Raw genomic sequence first — 23362 nt, 5'->3', positions numbered from 1 at the left:
CTTTATGGTTCCTCACCCGGTTGAACATATCTTTGTAAAGGCCTCTAAAGATGGAGTTTCGAGCCTTTGCATTCTATTTTTCGTAATTCACCTCATCGCCTTATAGGTGTGTAGCATCCTGAGGTTTTAGGAAGCCTTGTGAGGTGGCTCTAAGTATTCCAACATCTAGAGCTTCTAGATACGCCTCTATGCAGATTTTCTAATATAGAAAATCATCCCCTCAAAGATAGGAGGAGGTCCATCCCCGTGAGACATCTTTCTCTAGGCCATTAAGCCTAAATACATGAGCACGAGGCTCTGATACCAATTGAAAGGATCAAGATACCCAAGAGGGGGGGGGTGAATTGGGCTAATTCTAAATTTTGTTCAATAATTAAGTCCTATGGTTAGCCCAATTAACCCCTTGTGCCTAGAAAGTGTTTCTATTGATCTAACACATAAAAGTTTAGCAACCTATGTTCCAATCCTACTGTAGCATGGCAATTCTATGAATGTAAATGACAAAAATTGAATTGCTCAAAGTAAATGCTCAAAGTAAAGAGAGAAGGAGTAACGTGGCGATGTTTTGCCGAGGTATCGGAGAGTTACCACTCCCCACTAGTCCTCGTTGGAGCACTCGCGCAAGGGTGTAGCTCCCCCTTGATCCGCGTAAGGATCAAGTGCTGTCTACGGGTTGATTCTTTGACACTCCATCACGGTGAATCACCCACAACTGCTCACAACTTGAGTTGGGTCATCCACAAGCTCTGTCAGATGATCACCAAGCTCCCAATCACCACCAACCAATCACCACCAAGCCATCTAGGTGATGGCGATCACCAAGAGTAACAATCATGAACTCTCACTTGACCACGATAAGCCTAATGAGAAGGGTGGATGCACACTTTACTACTCTTGATCTCACTAATGAGGGCTCTCTTTGGGATTCTCAAATCTCAATTACCTCACTAGGACCTTGCTCTTCTTGACACTCTCAAAGGTGTTTCTCAGCTGTTGAAATGAGCAAAAGCACCCCCACACATGAATGGAGGAAGTATTTATAACCATGGCTGAAAAAAACGAACCGTTATGTGCCTCTGCGGGGTGACCGAACGCTCTGGTCAGTTGTCCCCGAACTCCAGTATTGAAGATGTGACCGAATGCTGGACAGTGTCCAGTCAACACTGACCGAGCGCGTCCAGTCGTGATTTTTCCTCTCTGGAACCTTACTGGAGTCGATCGGACGCTGGGACTCAGCGTCTAGTCACTTCACCTCTCAGCGTCCGATCGCACCAGACGATTTTACCTTGATCAAATGAACTGACCGGACTCTGCGCCAGCGTCCGATCACCCCAGAGCTAGCGTCCGGTCAGTATTTGACCCTCCATTCACTTCCAACTCTCGATCATATGTGAATGAAGTTTGCTCCAATGGATCTAAGGGCTTCTTAGGAGCTACCTAGTGCTAGATTTAGCAAGTGTGCACCACACCTAACTCACTAGACTCACCTAGGTCAAGCTACCCGTCCATACCCCCTTAATAGTACGGCCAAAGAAAAAACAAAGTCATAAACTACTCTAAGTGTCTCTTCCACTCCAATCGACACTTAGAACTAGTCCATCCTTAACTTTGCCGTTCATCCTTTGAAAACCGAAACAATTTTCATCGTAGGGGTATGACCATAATAATAGCCCAATCGATCTCCATTTTCATGACCTAACTTAATTGCCTCTGCAATACACACGTTAGTCATAGTAATCACGTATTGTCATTAATCACTGAAACCCAACAAGAGACCTAGATGCTTTCACATCACTTTTTAAAGTTCACATATAAGCCTATCTCAAATTCATAGGGTGGTAGATGGAAATTGATTCTATAGATCACCATTCTATGTTTCTACTTTGTAACTTATAACACACTCTTCAACTCGCTCCTCTACGATACAAATGCAACACATAAGTATCTCTCTTATATGGCCAACAATAATAAAAAATATAATCCATATACAACCATATTAGCTTAATTAATATATATCTAAATTATGATTATTAAAACATATTAAATTTCAAGAATCCAAACGTGGCCTAATATAGTTAAAAATTAGATCTATATATTTAAACAAAATCTGAGATGAATAATCATGTCACACCGGCAAAAACTATTTACACCGTTCGGGATCAAAAGATGAGTCATGCTAAATAGATTGAAGTGACTCATGGCTTATCTCTTGAGTCACAACAAAACAGTTTAGTATGATCAAGTTGAGGAGTCACGTCAAACTTTTCTATTGTCTTATTATACATTCCCTTTATTCCAAATAAGTTGTTTTCATTTTTCTAGATACTTAATTTTTATTATGTATCTAAACATGGCTTCTATCTAGATATATAATAAAACAATGTACCTAAAAAAACTAAGATGACTTATAGTTTGAAACAAATGAAGTAATATATAATAGTGTTAAAAGAAATTGTCAAGTATCGCTAAAAGCCAAAAGGTCTAGAAGTTAACGAAATTAATCAAAAAACAAGATTGTGCACTATTTATTTTTAATGATTATCTAATTGCCTAGATTTAACTGAAGAGTCCGTGTCAGATATAATTAACTTATAAGAAAATTTGGAATTTCAAACTTAAAATTAGTAATTTGATTTCCATACTAATTGAACAGATGTAAATAAAGAGTCCATATCAAGCATAAACGATAAATAACTAAATTTATATTAGTACTGAAAGTGCATTTAGACCTCTATTGGGCTTTGGTGGTTGAATTACAGAATAATGAAGGACTAATGAGTTTGGTGAGCTTTTGGATAAGTTTCCATTACAAATAATTATTATCAAACTCATATCATATCTCAAATGAAGAAAAGGCAAGCAAATTGATAAATATGTGTTTTATTTGCTTATACATTCTCGTGTTTTTGTTGAGCAAGTTGACTTTTGGGGATTTGCTGCCCCGATCTACTTGTTCTTATGTTTGTGGTTGTATATTTTGGATGAATCAACTTAGATTTAGCTGTGAAAAGGTTGTTGTGAGCTATGAGTGTGTTTGGATGGTGGCCGCACTATGCCACACCGCTGCCGCAGACACCGCACTGCACTTTGGGCAACCGTTTGCTTTGCTGCCGCAGTTGCGGCGTCGCCATGCTCCACCAGTTCATTTTTGCGCCCAAAGTTGCCAAGTGCGGCAGCCGATTTCTTCGCCGCACTTCCAGCGTGGCCGCGCGCCGTCCAAACACGCCCTATCTGCTGTGAAAAATGGTATTGTGATTTCTACTAGTATTGAAATAAAACATCTAATAAACAACAAATGAAAATTTAAATAATTAATAGATAAGATTTGGAATTTGAAATAGGAAAAATAGTAGTACTTAACTATGATAGATCTTAGAGCATGATTGGTTGCTTGCCAAAAATTGTTTGCCAAAACTTAGGCAAGCCAAAATTTTAGCAGCCATTTGGTTTGCTACTAAAATTTGCCAATACCTCACAATTGGCATGCCAAATCCATGGTAAATATTTTTGCCCTAGTTTTGGTAGCTTTTTCTTTCCAAATCTTGGGCATGGCAAATTTTGGTAGTCAACCAATCATGCCCTTAATTTCTCGTTTGAACCCCTCTAGGTTGATCTTGACACGTTTCGAGAAGACCAAAATAATATACACTTGTTTTAGTGATTATATAATGATTTAGATATAATCAAAGTGTCTATGACAAACATGATTAATGTAGAGCTTAATTGAGAATTAAAATGTTTAAAATAGTAAATTTCATATCCATACAAATCGAGAAGCAAGGTACATAAATAATGATTTAGATATAATCAAAGTGCCTATGCCAAACATGATTAATGTAGAGCTTAATTGAGAATTAAAATGTTTAGAATAGTAAATTTTATATCCATACAAATTGAGAAACAAGGTACATAAACAAAGAGTGCATGTCAAAAAAGGGTTAGTTGGCATGCCACCTTGCTTCTCAATCTAGCGGCCACACTATTTACCTGAGACACCTTGCTAGTTTTTTTTTGGACAACAAGACACCTTGCTAGTTGGCAAGCCAAAAAAAAAGGTTAAGTCATGATCAGTGCTATTATTAAAATTTTTATTTTAAGATTCAGAAAGGCTAAAAAAATAAACTGCTAAACAGGCCCTCTATCCAGCCTTTCCGTTACATTTAGCTCGGCTTAGTCTATCTATGCATAGCCCAACACAGAGAACCGGCCCGGCGTCGAAGGGATTGCACTTGGGCTGCTAGTCCAAAGTCCGTCTTGATCCAGAATCGAAGGAGCACTCGGCCTTCTGAGGTGCATTTCAGCGTGCGCTGCGAGGGCGAGCGAGGATCGCGATTCACCGTTCACGAACGACACCCCAACAGGCGTGGGACCGTCGTGCCCGCCCGACAGTGAGATTGCGCACGAACTCCCAGGACCTCGTTTGACTCCCGTGTCCTGATGGCATCTTTAGACCACCTTGTCAAGATCTGACCTTAGCAAGCTTCTTGCTCAGTCGCACAGGCGTATGATCATCTCGATCGTTTGCATCTTTCCAATACATAATCAAAGAAGAAAAAAAGATCAAATATGAGCACTCCACTAACCACAAAGATCAACTAGACGCATTGACAGTCTAGCACCCCGACATTTCTTAATCTGTTACAGCAGCAGCTGATGCGTGATGCCATTACACTATTTCACAACCGGAAAAGCTTCTTGCACGCCTTCCAGATGCCACCCCGCTGCTTCTTCTCCTTCTTGTTCCTGCACTCGGCTTCCTCCTTTCCTGCCGCAGCATCTTCGTCTCGCTGCTCCGTCTTCTTGTTCTCCACCTCCTCGGCAGCTGCGGCTTCGCCCTCGCCGCGCTCCTCGACCGTGTCAGTGTCATCGCCGCGGTCGCTGTCCCCATCCATGTCGTGGATCCTCCAGTACCCGTCCCCGCCGGCGCCGAGGCCCGCGGGGTGGCGCCGCGTGGAGAAGGCCCGCCTCAGTGCGCCCGGCAGGCTGCTCCGGCTCCTCCTGATCCTGCTCCTCTCGCTGCCGGACCTGCAGAACCTGTGTGAGCCCGTGGAGAACGTCCGGGCCAGCGTGACCGCGCCGATGGCCAGGCCCTCCCACGCCTTGGTCTCCTTCGTGTTGGTCAGCTCCATCGACGGCCTCGCCGCCCTGGCGGAACCGCCGCTCGCCGTCGCCATCGTCGCCGTCGGAGGGGAGAACGCGAGGTTAATGTAGCCATCCATCTCGCAGCGCTCTCTCTTCACCTCTGTTGTTGGTCGGATGGATCTGGTTATGGAAGGAAGGCCTGGTATGGCTAATCTGGGAGTTGTTCGGGGTTTGTGGGTTCGCAAATGGAGCCGGTGCGAGCGAAACTCAAGTGCTCCGCATGCAGGACACCGGCATGGACAGTGGAGTAGGTGAACGCTGTGGAAGGATCCAAGATTTGGCCAGGAAAAATGTTTATTCTGCTCGTGTCCTCTGATGGTCTGATGCATTTATATACATATATAAATAATATATGCCCACTGGTGATCCGATTTGTTGCGTAATAACTTACGATACCATGGTTAAGTAGCTTGTTTTAGCTTAAATATGGAAGCAATGAGTGGACGGGGGGGGGGGGGGGGGGGGGGGGGGGGGGGGGGGGGGGGGGTGGTTAATTAAGGGTGGCTTCTACGAGAGAAATGACCTCTGCCGGCCCTCAATTTGTTATTTGTGGAACGCAGAGATGTGTGTTGGATGGTGGAACGGGATTAGCTCTATTTTAGTGCGATAGTACAGTGCTCGTCAATCCTCGCGATTTTCTAGTTGCTGAGCACATGGTGCTAGAGGATTTCAATGATTTTCTACTCATATAGTGTCTTTGACTCCAGGCAGTGATGCAGCCGGTACTCACATGTGAAGTGGGGGGTGACATGTACTACTCATGTCAGAGAGCAGGTGCAATGAACAAACGCATGTGGAATCACTTGAAGGCGTCCATATGGATGAGAAAATTCCGAATACAAAGTTACAGGGCAGAATTCAAACAGTTACTGATACGGTGATACCTCACTGAGCATAAAAGCGGGTACGTTCGGCCGGTATTAAAGCGGCTGATAAACCGGCTAAAGCTATTTTTTTAGAGAAAAATATTGTAGATTCTAGCTAGTAAGTCGGCTGATAAGTTCAAGCAAACAGGCCCGAAGAGGCATAACATGAATCAGGTGAAGCTCAGTGAGACAAGTACGAGCCACGGAATAATGCGGTATGGGTATAGACAAGAGTGAAACGATGAAGGCATTATATGTGCAAGATGGATGGACTAAACATTGTGAAGGGGTACCGCTTAACAAAAATGCTTGTTGTGGATGCTAAATCAGTCACACACCATGCACGGGCCACACACGACAAGAACACGCAACAGAGGTAGATCGAAGCGGCAAGACGAACCAGAGGGTCAGCGAGGCCGGCTTAATGCTAGTTCTTTCGCTCGAAAAATCCCCGAACATCTCCGTTAGAAAAACACACGTTAGAGTGCCATAGGGTCGGTAAGGCCACCCAGGACATCTTAGTGATCGATTTAATAGATAGATCTCTCAATAGGCCGTGATCCTCCCCTTACCATGAGACCATGCAAAGTTCCCAACAGAAAAATCTTGAAACTCACTTGGACTTCCAAAACTGGTCTGGGACAGTTTCAATAGTGCCCCGTGAGCCTCTCTAGAGAAACTAGCCTCCACCGATTTTAGTTGCTACTTGGTCAGAGAGGTCCCAAACCGGCCCGTGCCAGTTTTTTTCATGAGTTTTTGTAAATTTAGCTAAATTTTGATCCTTTCTATTGCATTTGATTTCTAGTCCATCTTTGACTCCTCCTATCATAGTTTTCTATAAACATACCTTCTATTTTGAGCGAAACCTATGTGAAATTAAAAATACATGACAGCAATAGAACTGGTGTCAAGCTCATGGGCTATTTTTAGTCTATAAGAGCGATACATGTATTGCCCATTTTGTTCAAAGAGAAATATGTGTGTAACGACCGTCATTGAAGCAACTCTAGATTTCTTGCTTCATTTTCTTACATCAAGCGTGTTAAAGCTTGCTCCGTCGTTACGTCTTGTTCAAACCTAAAGGGCACCATTTTGGTTGAAAATATCTGAAATATGTAGCTTCACCAATATTTCTGGCAACACCTATCTTCACTTCTTGCATAGTATATTAGTCTGATTTTTAATGACAAATTTGCTCATCAATTTCATGGACCGACATCTCCATGGAGCCTATTATAATGGATGCTCAATAGTAGTAGTGGGAACTTCTTCTTTCTTCTTAGGCACATAAACTTGATTCAGAGGCGACCAAACTTCATCGAATCAACACTTTTCTTTGTGTACTACTTTCTCATAAGTCTGTCAAAAGTCGATTGGGATTTCACCACTTTGCTAGTGATCTAACTTTTATTTGCTCTCTAAGTTCTGACCTCTGGATTCTTTGATGTTAGTGTGCTTGGGGGTAGGGGTGGAAACAAAACCAATCAAAATTATACTAGGTACGCTCAGGAAAACGTCCCCCGCTGAGAGACTTCAACCATTGTGTATCCACGAAAGAACGCATAGGAATTCGTCTCTATTAAAATAAAGGGCTGATAAAACATCAAACTGGCTGATGTTTGATGTTTGATGCCAGGCTTCTCAACCCCGCGCTAGGCTTCTCAGTCATCCCGCACCGCCTCCACCCCGCGTGGCGCGTGCGACTCCCTCTCTCCCCCGACGACTCTTCTCTCCCATCCCGAGTACCGACCCCTCCTCTCCCATGGACGAACCTTAGGGCAGGCCACCGCCGCCGCCCGCCAGCCCGGCAGTCCAGGCTCAACTTCTCTCCCCCACGGGCGACTCCGATTCCTCCTCTCACCTCCCTTACCACGCACGCCTCCCAAGGCTCTAAACCCTAGCTGCGGCGACGGCGGTGGCTGTTGCTGCGGCGCTCTAGAGGACGCTGGCTCTGCCACTCGTGGGCTCCAGGCCATGGGAGCAAGCGACGGCGGCGGCACGCGCGACTCCGACTCCTCCTCTCCCCTCCTTGCAGTGGCGGAGCCAGGAATTTGCAGCTGGGTATGCCACGTATAAAATTTTTCGAAGCAAATATACAATATAATAGACGATAATTTATAATGGCCATAACAAATCCATAATAATTACCAAAGTACAAGTTCTAAACATAGTGTCATTGTCTCTAATAATTAAGGAATATTACAAAATAGTAAAGGCAACTAAAATATAACTCTACGATCCCCTTGTTGGAAGAGACTGACGATATCTTTTTCTACACTATACTCAAGCAATTTATGTTCCTTAAACTAAACAGGCCCTAACTCAATATATCTCCTCCTAACTCTATCCTGGTCATTGACAACAAACCTTGAGATGGGAATCCGCTTCCCAGGATCATGTTCAAGCGCTTCCAAATTTGCAACTTCACCCTCTTCATCAGTTGCATAAATATGCTAACGTCCTTCTTCTTCTTCGTCTACATTACAAGAATTAAGAATATAATAAAAAAAATTAGAAAAATAATTTATTTTCAATGTTTCACTGAGGAGTGGATCTAGGGTGTTCTGGTCAGCTCACCATGCTTGAAGCCGCCGAGGGGTAGCTAGGGAGGGCCGGTAGGACGGACACGGACGCCGGAGGGTGTTGCCGAGCAGAAAGGGCGCCGCCCGGCCGCCGGTGTCTGGCTCCTTCACGCTGGAGGAGGCAGCAGCCAACAGGGAAAGGGGCAGGGGGCAAGTCGGCCAGACGCCAGAGTGAGGGAGGTGTGAACCTCGGCGCGGGTGGAGGTTGGAGGGTGAACCACTGCGCTAGCGGCTGGCCGCGTTCCGCTTCCGGCTCGGAGCGGAGGAAATCGCTACGCAAGGAACGGACGGGACACGGGAGTCACGGCCTCACGGGACGGACATGAATGGATGGTTTCTACCTTTCTGGGCTTGGTTCCATCGTGGGCTGCCGTAATTGGTTGTTTTACTAGGCCTACGAGCCATTGCACAATACCACGTGAATGCACCTATATATACGTATAAATCTATGTATACATGTTTATTTTTTCTCTCAAATCTTGGGTATGCCAAGGAATACAGGGGCATACCCCTACCGCCGCCCATGCCTCCCTGCCCCATCACGTCACACACGCCTCTCCTGCCCCACGCGCCTCCCCGGGCTGCTGCGGCGGCGCTCCGGCAGAGGACTGATGCGCGGTTCTGTTGCAGGCTCTAAACCCCTCCGGTCTGGTGCGCAGCGGATTTGGCTCCAATTGGGAAGTCTCCGGCGAAGTGGATCAAGTTGGTGCTCTTCGGGAAGAAGTCGTCTTCGTGGTCCTGCTCCACCAAGGCCAACGATTTATCGGTGCGTTCTTCTTCTTTGGTAGTTTCAGAATGCTGTTAGGATTTCAATTTTCTGAGTGTGCCTCAAGTCCAGCTAAGGAGTAGGGATCTGTTATAGCAATTGACGTGAGTAACAAAGGTTATGCTGCTGCCAGGAAGGAGCCTGCATTCTACGAGAGCTCTCTGGTGATCTTGGAGCCCGTGCTTGTTAGCGCCCACAAAATGAGACTGTGCGGGAGGCGGCCAAGGTGAGAACTCCAGCGTGCAAGAAGTGCCAGTGACCGATGTCAGTCAAGACTTGTAGAAGTCTGTATATTCCAAAACTTGCATCTTTTTTTATAATCTTTTTTTACAGAGGAAAACCCGGTTTTTATATAAGTTTTCAGCTCTCAAATAATAACTAATCAGAAAACTGGTCTCAATTAATTTGGGAAAATGTTTTTGCAGATTATGACGTTGATAATGGAGGCTATTCTTGAAAGACCAAACTATGAGTGCTTGCTGTTTGGTGTGTTCCCTGCTCTTAAAAATCCAGAGAAATTTGTTGCTGCATTTATTTCTTCATCTTGTGGTACAATCAAATAATGATGCTTTTCATATTTCATTTTCAGATCTTGATGACACTTTCTATCCCTTAAGCGCTGGCACCAATCTTTCTTGTCGCAAAAACATACAAGGTGGGTAATGATACTAATCTTTTTTTTTCACTGCTTCATGCTTCATGTATTTATAGGCTGTTTTCTTGGAGCTCTGTATGAGCACGGTTGCCATTTTGACACCACAAAACCTTCAGGTATCACATATTTGTAAGATGAATAACAAACATTCTTATTGCAAGGGAGCTGAAGGAATATCATCTCTACTTGCTAGGAGCCCTGATGGCTGGAGGGCGAGCCCTTGGTCTTGATTTCCTCTTTGCTGTGAATCAGGTTATTGCGCCTACAGACTCTCCTCGCATGCCAAATAAGAATGGAGGTAGTACATTAGCAGCTTAGGTGTGTTCACACTATTACAGATTTCAGAAATGGCCCAAACAAATTCCAAACGTCAGGCAACAGTAGCTGACCAGTCAACGAACACACTCATGACCAGTCAACGAACACACTCATAGCCTATCCAATAGATAGAAATTCACCTGGACAATTGTTTGTTTTATTTTTTTACAAATTTTGTCTTGTTTTGTATTTCAAGGAGGCAAGGGAGGTGAAGATTGTCTTGGTGAATGAGACATAGGTGCCCTGGTCCAGCAATTAAGAAGCAAAGCATGGTGAGTTGGTCTCTTTTCTTTGTTGATTTGAGTGCATATATGAAAATTTTGGAGAGCAATTTAGGTTAGCTTTCTATAGATCTATTTGGACAGTAATTATTTGAGTTCTGGATATCTACTTTTATAGATGACACCACCACACAACAATGCTGTTGGTCATTTGGTCCTTATGGCAAGAAGGCCGTGAGACATAATTTTTGACAAAATTTAAGGCACTGTTTTTTTGTTGCCATTTTTGTAGCGTGCTCTTAATCCTCTGTTTCTATTTTCTGATAGTCCTGTGTTAAGACCAAAAATTGACTTTTCAATTCTACACGGTGTTCTAATAGTCCTGTGTTAAGACAAAAAATTTCCATGATGTTCATTCTAGCATCAGCTAAGATAGGCTAAGAGATGTTGTCATAGCGATTTTAATGTCAAAGAGGACTACGAGAGGCTGTGAGATGCTTAGACTTGTTTCTAAGAGGGTACAAACAACATGTTGTTGCCTTCTGTTAAGGTACTCTCTCGGGTTAAATGATTGCATGTTTAGCTAATTTCCTTTGTTTGCTGGCTTAGGTCCCTTCATGTTTTTTTTTGTGGTTAGGTTCCTTCATAATTGTTTGCATGCCTTTCAAAAAAAAATCATGACACTGCGGATTTAGTTTTTATGATAGTACTTCCATTCTTGTACTTAGGTTCCTTCATGATTATTTTTTGTTTGCGATTTGGTTCCTTCATGATTGTTTGCATGCCTTTTAAAAAATCCTGATACTGCGGATTCAGTTTTTATGATAGTACTTCCATTCTTGTATTGTGCTAAATTCAGTTTTTGAATTTATGAAAGGGAATGCTACCAACATGGTGCTTTTGAGAGGATGGAGGTTGGCGGTAGACGACGTGGTGCTGGACTTGGACAAAAGAAAACAGATTCTACAATGGAATACGTCAACCTCCTTAGTGGTTTCTTCTATTTTTGGCACTGTTTTACTTTTCGAAAAATACCACAAAGCATTGTTGTAACATGCATTCCATGAAACATGAAGCCGGCAACCGGTTTGTCCCCCATCTTATATGAGCAGTGACTAGTGATTGCTCATGAAATTGGTCAGATCAATGAGCTGCTAGCTTTCATGATATTTGTAGGGACTTTGATGCTTTTTTGAGGGACCTGCTAGCCGTGACCAGAAGATGGCTGTGATGAAATTGGTCAGATTAATGGCCTGCTAGATGTGACCAGAACATGGCTGTAGCAAAAGGCAGACAATCTGTAATAACCATTGATCACGTATAATAGATTGATTTAGATTTACCATATTTTTCAAATTCATAATAATAGGTTGTTTACCAAGTTTGATGAATGAATGTTTAATATGTGTTACCCTAGATATTGCCGTAGCGTTAGCATGGACAATATACTAGTAGTAGTGGTGGGAACTTATTCTTTCTTCTTAGGCACATAAACTTGCTTCAGAGGCGACCAGACTTCATCGAATCATCACTTTTCTTTGTGTACTACTTTGTCATAAGTTGGTCAAAAGTCTATTGGGATTTCACCACTTTGCTAGAGATCTAACTTTTATTTGCTCTCTAAGTTCCGACCTCCGGATGCTTTGATGTTAGTGTGCTTGGGGTAGGGGTGGAAACAGAACGAATACAGATAGATTTTGGATATCTGTTAATCTGCTATCTATTTTTACCGGATACGAATATGGATTTGAATATTCTCGAATACAAATACAATCGAATAAGTCAGATTTAAATTGGATATTACTCAATTTAATTAATATCAAGTATTTTTATCAATAGTTTTTGAAGCAAGTAAGGTTAGAGTAAAGGTATACAGCACACGAAACACAAGATATTTATCAGCTAAATATTTTAATTATTAAATATATAAAAATGAAAATATAAATAAGTACTTATTTCAATTATATATAAAACATTTATAAGGAAATTATAAAAAATTTTGCGAGTAAGGAAATTATAAATTAAAGTGCATAAAAATATTATGCAACAATAATAAAATAAAATAATACATTAAAATACAATTTATAACAACGAATATATAAAGCTCAAATTAAATCAACACAATATCGGATATAGATACAGTCGAGTATTCCATGATTTTTACGAATATGATATGGAATTGCATAGAAAAAAATTACAAGAAATGGATTCAAATACATTCATTTTAGCATCCATATCAAAAACACATGTGACTATGGATATAGATATTTAAGTTTTATATTGGATGCACATTCGAACAAAATGGTTAATAAGGCATCCATTTCCACCCTACGTGGGAGGGCACGATTTGTATTAACAAGGCCAATAAATTGATCTTGCTGATTTTTGCTGTCACGAGCGAGCACTAGCACCTTTTTGGTCCCCCCCCCCCCTCCCCACCCCAACCCCGAGCCTATAAAACTTGATAGTGATCTTGATGTCCTTCTGAAAATCAATGGACCTCTTGAGCACAACTTCGTGACCTGAAATCTTCTTATTCTTCCATTCTTCCATAGGATAACCAATTATCACAATTTTCTAGTACTAAATTCAGCTTGATCAGTCCATAAGGGCAGTCCCAATGAAAGAAACTAGTAGTTTCTATAATATAGGATACCACACAAAAAAGTACTGCTTTCCAACCCATGGTTTCTATGAGTAATAATTATTTTCTCTTTCTCTCTCCCAACTCTATCTTCTTCCTTCAATGGGAGTGCGGCACGAGCCCCCTAGAAACTGGTGGTTTCTCCCCAATGGTGATTTCATGGTTTCTTGGTGCATTGGGTCAAGAGAAGACCTGATTTCTTCATGAAGAAACCATTTCTAGGATTTTTGTTCTCTTTCTTCATTAATTACGTTGCCATGTCAGCGTTTTACCTACGTGGCAAGTCATTTAATGAGGATAGAAACCATCATCAATACACCATTGGGACTGCCCTAACAAGACAACGGGATTGTTCAACGTCAGGGTATAAATCGGAACGACATCGTGTCGACCTACATCCTAGATAGACTCAATTAATCCTCATTAATGGCTGATTGGACTTATCTACGAAAGACATTGCAATCATTAGTAACATTGGAAACAAAATTATGAAACTTACAATATGCATGGCGTTTCAACTCAGCGAGTGGCGTCAAAAATACGATTGCATACATCAAAAGTAAACATCTTCTGTTCTTCATGATTGTTGTGAATCCGCTTGAGGGAAAAGCAAAAAAAACCGATTTAGCTTGTGCTAGACATACAAATTCAGCAACAAAATAATCTTTTGTTTTATAGTTCGAGCTATCTAAATAATACTCAATAGCATGCATGGTCGGACAATGTGAGTTATGAGATTCTCCCGTGTCTCAACTTCGGTTTTCGACTGCCGATTTTTTTTTTTTTTTTTTTTTTTTTTGCATCAATTGATCAAAGGTGAGAAACTCTAAGTGTTCAAGCATTTGTCTTTATACGAGAGCGTAGGCCAACAAAGTCAAATCAACAGAATATTTTTTTAATTATAAAATTTGAACATTAGTTTTAATACCTCTAAATCTTTTAACATAATCGAGGACAAACTCATCACGCCCATGCTTAAACAATGTTAAATTAGATATTGTAGAGATATATAGGGGGTCCTATCTTGATTGGATCTCGAAGAGTGAAGATGGACAAATATTTCCTCCATCCCATATCAAGTGTCGCTATAGGATTTATGCTGGTCAAACTTTTTTAAAATTAACTAGACTTATAGAAAATAATAGTAATATTTTTATCTTTAAATAAGTTTATTATAAAAATATATTCAACGATTCATCTAATGATACTAATTATGCACCATGAATATTAATATTTATATATATATATATTTGGTCAAAGTTAAAAACGCTTAACCTCTCGGGAAGTGAGAATGACACTTTTTATAGGACAGAGAAGGAGTAGATGGGTCGACGTACTTCAAAAGTTCTTGAAACTCTCTCACATCCTAGATTGTTCCTATATAATATATGTGTGTGAGATCCAAATATATGGATACAGTTGTATGGTTAATTGCCACCTTTCATCATGTGATCCACACAATTTCCTGCTGGAGAAATTGGATTTATCACTAGCTGAAGAGAGACCATTAAAGTAAAGTTGAGAGAAACCCTTGGTCACACATGACATTATTAACAACATAGAAATTATATTTTTTGAGAAATGCATATACAAGTGGTGTAAAAACACTTCACATTTGCTTTCCAACAACGGGAAAAAAGGGTACATACATTCTCAATTTCAAAGAATGACACAAAAATGATTTGCGTGGACATCACAATAACAGGTTTTAAAAAGGAAATCAATCAAATTGAATGAGAGTCTTCATCAATAGCCTTTGCTATTGACCCTCCGACAGTTCTTTCTGACCTCTCCATCCTTCCCTGTCAACGGGCTGATGTTGCCCATCTTAATCATGGATGTCACAAAGTTCGTGAAGAAATCCTTTTGGTTGCTCGCGAACCGGTGAACAACAGGTGCAGTGGTTGTCGGCGCCGAAGTATCAGATAGCATGACCTGGTCAGATGGCAGCTGCGCTTGGCCATGCAAGAGGTTGCCATAATACTTGTTGTCAAACACGGTGGGTGTAACCAGGTCCAGGTTCTCCAGTGCACCCTTTGGTTGCCCCGCCGAGCAGTTCTGACGCGTAAACTGGCACTGGACTTTGCCGACTGTGTGTGCTCCTGGAGTAGAAATTTGTTGTTGACATCAGTGTGCACGCCGTATGAAAACTTGCATCGGCAAGTTTGAACTGCACTTACAAATTATATATCGCTGAAATGTACTATGAATTATTCAGTATTTGTAGTTACCTTGGAGGGCGACGAGGTCAGTGTCGTCCAGGTTGACATTTCTGAACTTCTCCTGGAGCTTGTCAAGGGAGTCGAAAGGGCTGGGAAGGTTGTTAGCACTCTGGACGTTTGTCGTCGTGCCGTCTCGGCGGCCAAGAAGCACTCTCCAGCGTGGTCCTCCAGCCTGCGCCCAGTTCCGTGCGCGATTCTTTTCCGTCAGTTCAGGTCAGCCGAGAAGCTAGATTGAGGTAGTTGCAGTTCAATGCTACTAGAGGATACATATAGTTCGGACGCTGGCTTACGAGTTCAACGGAGATCTCCGCGGCGAGGGCAAGAATATCAGCGCAGGAGACGATGCCCGGGCACGCTTCCTCCAGCGCGCGCTTGATGCCGTCGACAACCGGGAAGCCGCGCGCCGAGTTGTTTGTTGGCTGGCACGTGCTTCTCGGTCTGGATCGCCGGGAGATCGTCGTCCAGAAGAAGGGAACCATCGCAACCCTGAAAGCCAACATTATTTGACGATCATTCATGTCAGATGATGCAACGCTTGTAGGTGCGTACATGCGTAACATGCTACACGAGCACTATTGATCAGCTCACGTACGTTGACGAAGCAGTCATGGAAGTGGAGGCGGATGAGGCTGGCCGGGATGCGCGGGTCGGAAACGCGCGCGTCCTGGATGACGCGACGGACGACGTCGTAGGCGCCGGGGCACGACTGGTCGTAGAACGCGGAGCTCAGCGCCGCGCCGGCGCTCGGAGAGTGGCCACGGGCAGCTCCAGCCAGGGCGAGCAGGAGAGCGCAGTGCGCGGCTAACAGCCACCCAGGAGACGACGAGATGCGAGAGGAAGCCGCCATGCGCGCGCACTTGCACGACGCCGATCGACCTGCTACGATAGATGTCACTGGAGAGGGCTAGCTGCTCGCTACTCGCTACTGACAGCGTCGCGGACTGGTTGGATTGGATGTGAGAGGCAGAGGACTGGTTGGATGGATGTGCGGAATGAAGGAGCATGTATTTAGGTCGGTCTCAATGGGGGTTTCGTGGGTGTATCATGCACATTAATTAGATGACACATCAACAAGAAAATGAATCTTTGCATGATTTTATGAGGAGAGAGAGGGAATACGTTTCATGGCCACGACACGTTTGGGCACCGTTACCAAGTCCTCGGTAACTGAATGAAACTCGCGTTGAGGGGCGTCCAGCGTTTCATCCTTATCCCGTGTGGCCGGGCTCCCGACGGCGCGCCCTTCTTGCCCTTTCCCGAATCTTCCCGCCCCCTTCCGCCTCCCTCCAGTCGTTCCCGCCCCTCTCCTCCTCCTCCGTGGATAGGTTCGCCCCCCGCACATCGCATGCGCTAGGGTTTCAAATCAGCGAGCAACGCTGCTCCGATGGCACCAGCGGCGATGCAAGTGCATTTGTATCTGAGATCTCATGCTAAACTATGTTTATTTGTGCAGGGTGAAAGCATCTATATGAATCTACGGGGTGCATCTCGGCATTGTTGGTTGAATGGTCATCATCAATTTACCGCCAGTTATCTGTCATCTTTTGCCATTGGAAAACTTGTTGTTCCAGTTATCTTGCTGTTACAATTCGTCTTAGTTATCTTGCTGTTCCAGTTATCTGAACTTATGCAGTTCATACTGCAGTTTGTAGTGCAGTTCTGAAGTTATCTGAACTTATGCAGTTATCTAAATTATGTAGTTCGTACTTGCTGTTCTGTTGGTTGAAACTGAAGTTCTGAATGTGTAGTGCATACTTGCTGTTCATACTGATCTAGGAGTCGATGAAATGCATTACAATGTGTAGTGCATACTTGCTGTTCTCTTCCTCTTGCAGTTCTGAAACAGCAGTTTATACTTGCTGTTCTGTTATCTGAACTAGGAGTGCTGCAGTATTTGTAGTGCACGTATTTTAGTTTTTGTGAAAATGGCTACACGAGCATGCGGTGCATATGATCCCTTCACTTTGCTGCAATTAAGTGCTTCACTTAGCTTTGGAATTGGTGAAATGAAACGCTGCACTGTAAGGGCACTCCCAATGCAGAAACCACTATAGTTTCTATAGGCATTAATTGTACTGCCACCTAAGCATTTTGCTGATGTGGCAAGGTAGTTATTGAAGAGAGAGAACAAAAATCATAGAAACCGGGTCTAAGTTAGAAACCATGTCTACACGAGAACCAAGACACGAAGGGATGTGATTGGTAGCGAATGGAGAGAGAGTGTATGTAATTAGATAAAAAGTTGTTCTGTAAAAACTATCCATTGGAACCATGGTTTCTATACATAGTGTCTATAAAAATTAATAGGTATAGAAACTATACGTAGTTTCTAGCATTGGGACTGCCCTAAAGGCCAGTTTCATTTACAGTTTCATCACGCTCTAGCTGATGTGGTCTTTTAGAAACCGTTTAGTGAAACTAGCCATTGAAACTGGCCGAGTCTCGACTGATAAGCTCGCGGACGTCTCGCGGACTTTTCTGGCATGGGCTGGGATTTTGGGTGCTCTGGTTTGACCGGAGCATGTGCATTTGAATGGTTTGTAGTTTAGCACTGGGCGTCTGGGCCACTCTCTATGGCTGCTACTGCTTGCACCTTCCTTTTCGGCACGCGGTTGCAATGCTAAAATATTCTTTCAGGATTGATACATGCATGCAGTTGAATGATGATTGCGTGCTTGCGTGTATGCTTGCCGAAATTAGCCGCAAGCGTCAGCCTTTGCAGCGTCCGGGGAAGATGCCCAAAACTCTGTGGCCTGTTCCATTTCTTCCGAAAAGTAGCAAAAAAGGGACGAACCGTAGGGTGCAATTGTGTCGGGTTCACGGGTGCTTGCCATCCCTGCCGACTGCTGGTGAACAACCATGGGCCATGGTTTGCAGCTGCCAGGAAACAGCCGATCGTGTGGCAAATATCTTGTTAATCAGTGCTAGCTTGTTGCAAATATAGTTATTAATCTTTCTTTATTATACCTCTGTAAAATGCATAGTACTCCCTCTATACTAAAAAATAAAGTTGTTTTGGACAGCTACACGGTCTCCAAAGTATTGCTTTGATTCCTTGTTTTTATAAAAATATTTATCAAAAAGTGATATATGTATATTTTTATGAAAGTATTTTTCAAGACAAATATATTTATATGGTTTTCACATTTCCAAACTCAATGACTTAAAAGTTATTCATGATTTATATTTCCAATGTTTGACCCAAGCCTTGTCCAAAATGACTTTATTTTTTTAGTACGGAGGGAGTATATATTGTTAAATCAGTGGTAGGTTGTAGCCAACTCATCACACAGAAGCTTTCAGATTCGAGATTTTCTAGGTGTGTCTGCCGAGCTTCCAAGAGGGACGCAGAGCGTTTGCGGAACGCACCACCTATCTTTCCCCGCCGTGCGACGTCCCCTCCTGTCTTATTCTTCCTCCTCGCCGACGACGTCCACGCCCCCTTCCCCCGCCCTCGCTTCCACCGCCTCGCCGCACCACCCGCCTCCCGTTCCCTGCCCATAGACCCTGCCCTCCTCTAAACACAGGGCCGGTGAGCTTCGTCGTCGTCATCCTCGCCGCTGTCCGCACCACCCGCCGCCGTCCGCACCACCCGCCGCCTCGCTGTGCCACCCACCTTCTGCCCCCGCCCTCCACTAAACACAGGGTGCAGTGAAGCTTCGCTGTGACTCCCTACCACTAGGCCCACCCAACCGCCGTCTCCCACCGTCCCGGCGGGCGGCGCCCCCGCCGCCCTGTCCTGCCCCGCCGCCGTCCTGTCTCGCCCACCACCAACATCGTCCGCCAAACCCCCTTCTAAAGGATGCCAGGGAATAGATCTCCTTACCTCAAAACCCTAACTCCAACGAGCTCCTCGTCGGAACCCTAGCTGTCTTCCTCCTCCTCCTCCTCCTCCTCCTCCTCCTCCTCCTCCTCCTCCTCCTCTTCTTCTTCTTCTTCTTCTTCTTCTTCTTCTTCTTCTTCTTCTTCGCCGGGCAGGCGCGGGCGCCTGGGCCGGGCTGCGTCGCGCGCTCATCCGCGAGTGTGACCGATCATCTATTTGATTTTGCATTCCAAGAGGTGGTTAAGGAACCTTGGGATAAGCCAATGCATCACACATAAGCTTTCCACAGCTTGGGCATGCATAAGTTGCACACAACCGCAACCATCCTCCGAGCTAGGAGCGAATCCATCATTTTGGACGCTAGAATGAAATTCCATATGGTGTAGAAAATTATACTCCAGCTTGACTCCGATCATAAAAGATATAGAGCGCTTTCAAACGACGAGTTTTTAATCCACAAAAAGCTTAAAAGTGCCTCATGTTTTATTTATTAAGCCTAAGTTGCTAAGGTTATGCTTAGCACCACCAAGTGATTAGAAATAATTAATATCAAGATTATACATAACCCAAACCATCCTTGGAACCAATTAACAAAAAAGATCCAAGCCACCAAGGATTTGTCGATACCCATCTGCCAAGGATTTGTCGATCCATCCAACACTTCTAAGGTAAGGAGACAAGGAATCACTACAAAGCTTTTCTCAAGTCATTCTAATAAGTTGCTGATGCTAAGGTTTCAACCATCTAGCCATATGGAGCACTCCTTCAAGAGTGGCACACATGGTCACGGTATAGCACGCACCTTCCTAGGACAAGACCCTTCCTGACTAGTGTCCCTCTCTTGCCCTTTTGGTAAGATGCAGACAACCTAGAACCGATAAAGGTACTAGGCTAAGATTAGAGTCATGTAGTTTTCATGGTTATACAATAAATTCTGGGGTGGCCATCTTAAGATTCAATCCTTAGGAGGGTAGACTATAGAACACTCAAAAGACCCAATCCTCTAGCCCCCTTAGCCATGTTTTTAAAAGGCGTCATTTTAACATTGATTTCTATGAGTCATGAATCAAGTTAAACATGTAACAAACTAGAAAACACATCTGTTAACCTATCAGATCTACTGTAACCCTACCCCCAGGCTATATAAGGAGAGTTAAGAACCCTCCCCCAATCGGTAGTCTATTCCTTTGTTTCTAGCGCATAGCTTATATTAGTGCTCTTACGAATACACAAAGATCCATTTCAAACTGGACGTACCGTACCACGTACATGAACCAATATAATCTCTATGGTCTTGTGTGTTACCCATCTGTTTCCATGTACGTGAATACGCTGATCGATATTGTTGGAGTAAGGCCCTGTTTGGTAGGGCTTCTTCACCGGCTTCAGGAGCCGTTTTGTGCCAAACGGGGTAAAACAAAATGGCTTCATCCAAGAAGCCCCTTAAATCGTGCTCTCACATAGGTTTAAGGTGGGATGGAGCCAAAAATAGTGGTTTCATCCGACTTCACCTCATCCTGAATGGCGTTCTGTGAGAGTATATTTTAAGGAACTATATATGTGGAGTCATTTTGCCAAACGATTTACCAAAACGGCTCTAGCTCCACCGATGGAGCAGTTCATGGAGCTAAAACCCAAAAAATAGCTTCACTAGTGAAGTGGAGCTGTGCAAAACAGGACCTAAATGCTTCTGACTGATGTATTGTATCTTGTGAGAAATGTGCTGACAGTAATATCGAAAGTATAATATTCGACAACAACCTCTACTTAAATGTGATAATCTATAGCTAATAATAAAGAGATAAAATTTCTCTTCACCTATTTTTTTGTCCGGCCATCCCTAAACTAACTTTGTGAACGTGGAAAACTGCCTATAGCCTTTCTCTTTATATAACTAGGAATCTTAATCCAATTATATCTCTCCAACTGTGAGTAACAGGAAAAGGAATCGTAATCCAAATGTCAAAAATATAAGAATAGAAATCTAATAAAAGGAAAGAAGGGTAGAATTACTTTATGCGTTTCTTTTCTATTCTTTTTTCACCTTTTTCGGTTTGTCCGTTTTTACTTGCTCCAAGTACATGTTGCTTTACGTTCATTTGGACAATTTTCGCTTGGCTCCGAATAGTTCTGATTTTTTCCTTTTCTAGAGTACATTCTAATTTTTGTCATGACTGTTTTCTACTTGGCTTCGAATATGCTCTGATTTTTTCTCATGGATATTTTTACACTAGCTCGACTTTTTTTATTTTGTTTTCATCATTTTCTCCATCTGGTTTTTTCGTGTTCTAATAAATATAATAACAGTAAAAATAAATAATAAATAAGAGATGACGGCCATTTTAATTTTTGACTCTCTAAGAAACAAAGATTTTTACCATTAATTAATTTAATTTTTTATTCAAACTCATGACTCGTGCTATAACTCACTACGTATTGAATCCTATTGCAACGCAAGAGCATGTTTGCTAGTAAAATATATAAAAAAACGAAAATAAGGGCCACTGACGATTGAAACCACTGAATCAGTACTGACGCCCACAATATCATTGTTAGGGCGTCCCCATCGGTCAGCCTGTTCGTCAGGCCGTAAACAATCGTGGATTATTTACTACTAGCTAATTTGGTATGAGAAAAAAATACTATTTCAATTTATAATCTACAATCGTACACGAGCGAGCGAATAGACCGAGGTACATCCACCTGTATGCGTGAAAGAATCAAAGAGAGCAGAGACACAGAGTCTCTTGGGACTTTGGGAGGAGTGCGAGCCTAGCGACTGTTGGCTCGCTAGCGATTGATTTTTTTGGCACCCTCTCCCTTCCACGTAGGCGCAAATTGAGTTGAGCCGGCGACGACGTCGCCCTGTTGGGGACGGCCTTATCGTCTGTCTATCCAGCAGCGGTCCTTACGCTATATATTCAGGCCGTTCGGCTGCTCAATTTATTTCTAACTTATTATCACTCACACAATATTATTAAATTATTATCAAAAAATCATTTAAAATCTGATCTAATCAGCCGAACGGGCCCATTAATGCCACGGCTAGTTTTGAACAAACAGTGATAGGCAAGCCCTGTTACTGTACTATTGATTATCCTTACTGGATCCAATTGTACAGTGATGTCGGATTTAGATTTGACGATGATGGCTGGATCTGGACTAGTGAGAGATGTGTCGAGCCAAGAGTACATAAAACTATACATGCATTTCATTTATTAAAAAACCAATAATCTACAAATACATATTTTTGAAAGTTGATTTTTATACATCAATCCACCAATTCTAGCTTTTCAAAAGCAAAAACTAAAGCCCAAACAAAATGTTATATATATGGACGTAGCAAAGAGTTGAACTAGTTTATAGAGGTATATGAAAGATTGAGAATTATTATATATATTCACAACAAGACAACTTTTTTTAGGGGATCGCAACAAGACAGCTACTAAGAAGCTCCCTATATACATAAGCACGGGCTTAATGCGGCCGACGGGCACAACTCCAACTGCAGCGTTAAAGATACTGATGGTTCTGGGCCTGGGCGTCTATACCTTCCTCATCTGAGAGACTCTCTTTGACCCGGCCACATGCCCACATGACCGGCCGTTTCGTCGCAGCTGCAAGCCATGGTTGGTCGCCAGCAGTCGGCAGGGATGGCAAAGCACCAGTGGTCCGTGGACCCTATGTCCTATACAATTGCACCCTACAGTTCGTCCCCTTTTGCTACTTCTCGGAACAAAGGGAACAGGCCACACAGTTTGGGCACCTTCCCTGCTCTCAAGCCTGCCGCTTGCGGCGAATTCCGGCGAGCATACGCAAGCACGCAATCATCATTCCACTAAACGCGGTCACTTTTCTCATGCCGCCATCATGCATCATCCTGGAAACATTTCAGCATCGCAACCGCGTGCCGAATTGATGGTGCACGCAACAGCAGCCATAGACAGTAGTGGCCAAGTGCTAAACTAAACCATTCAAATGGACATGCTGCGGTCAGCCGGTCAAACGAGCACGGAGCACCCAATCCAAGCCCATGCCAAACAAAAGCCCGCGAGCTTATCAGTAAAAAAAAAGGAGTCGAGACTATAAATACTCCCTTCCCTTCGCATATCCAACCAGTCCC

General features: G+C 43.2%; 1 protein-coding gene, 1 long non-coding RNA gene and 1 pseudogene across 2 annotated transcripts; 1 reads left to right on the top strand and 2 right to left on the bottom strand.

The window, feature by feature from the left end:
- Positions 1-4585: 4585 nt before the first annotated feature.
- LOC136515095 (uncharacterized) lies at positions 4586-5410 on the bottom strand. The gene has a single exon (XM_066508788.1). The coding sequence runs from the start codon at positions 5217-5219 to the stop codon at positions 4677-4679; it is 543 nt and encodes a 180-aa protein (XP_066364885.1). The 5' UTR covers positions 5220-5410; the 3' UTR covers positions 4586-4676.
- A 4379-nt stretch (positions 5411-9789) lies between these two features.
- LOC136516288 (uncharacterized) lies at positions 9790-11624 on the top strand. The gene is made up of 5 exons (XR_010773993.1): positions 9790-9842; positions 9946-10011; positions 10173-10263; positions 10526-10601; positions 11428-11624. It is a non-coding gene; the product is annotated as an uncharacterized lncRNA (long non-coding RNA).
- Positions 11625-14940: 3316 nt separating this feature from the next.
- On the bottom strand, positions 14941-16263 carry LOC136518646 (peroxidase 54-like; annotated as a pseudogene).
- Positions 16264-23362: the final 7099 nt, after the last annotated feature.

The sequence above is a fragment of the Miscanthus floridulus genome, chromosome 17 (assembly GCF_019320115.1).
Source record: "Miscanthus floridulus cultivar M001 chromosome 17, ASM1932011v1, whole genome shotgun sequence".
Lineage (NCBI taxonomy): Eukaryota > Viridiplantae > Streptophyta > Magnoliopsida > Poales > Poaceae > Miscanthus > Miscanthus floridulus.
This window is presented reverse-complemented; position numbering and strand designations above follow the sequence as displayed.

Excerpts from the sequence above, each read along its gene's own strand:
- LOC136515095 (XM_066508788.1), bottom strand. The coding sequence starts at position 5,219 with ATGGATGGCTACATTAACCTCGCGTTCTCCCCTCCGACGGCGACGATG.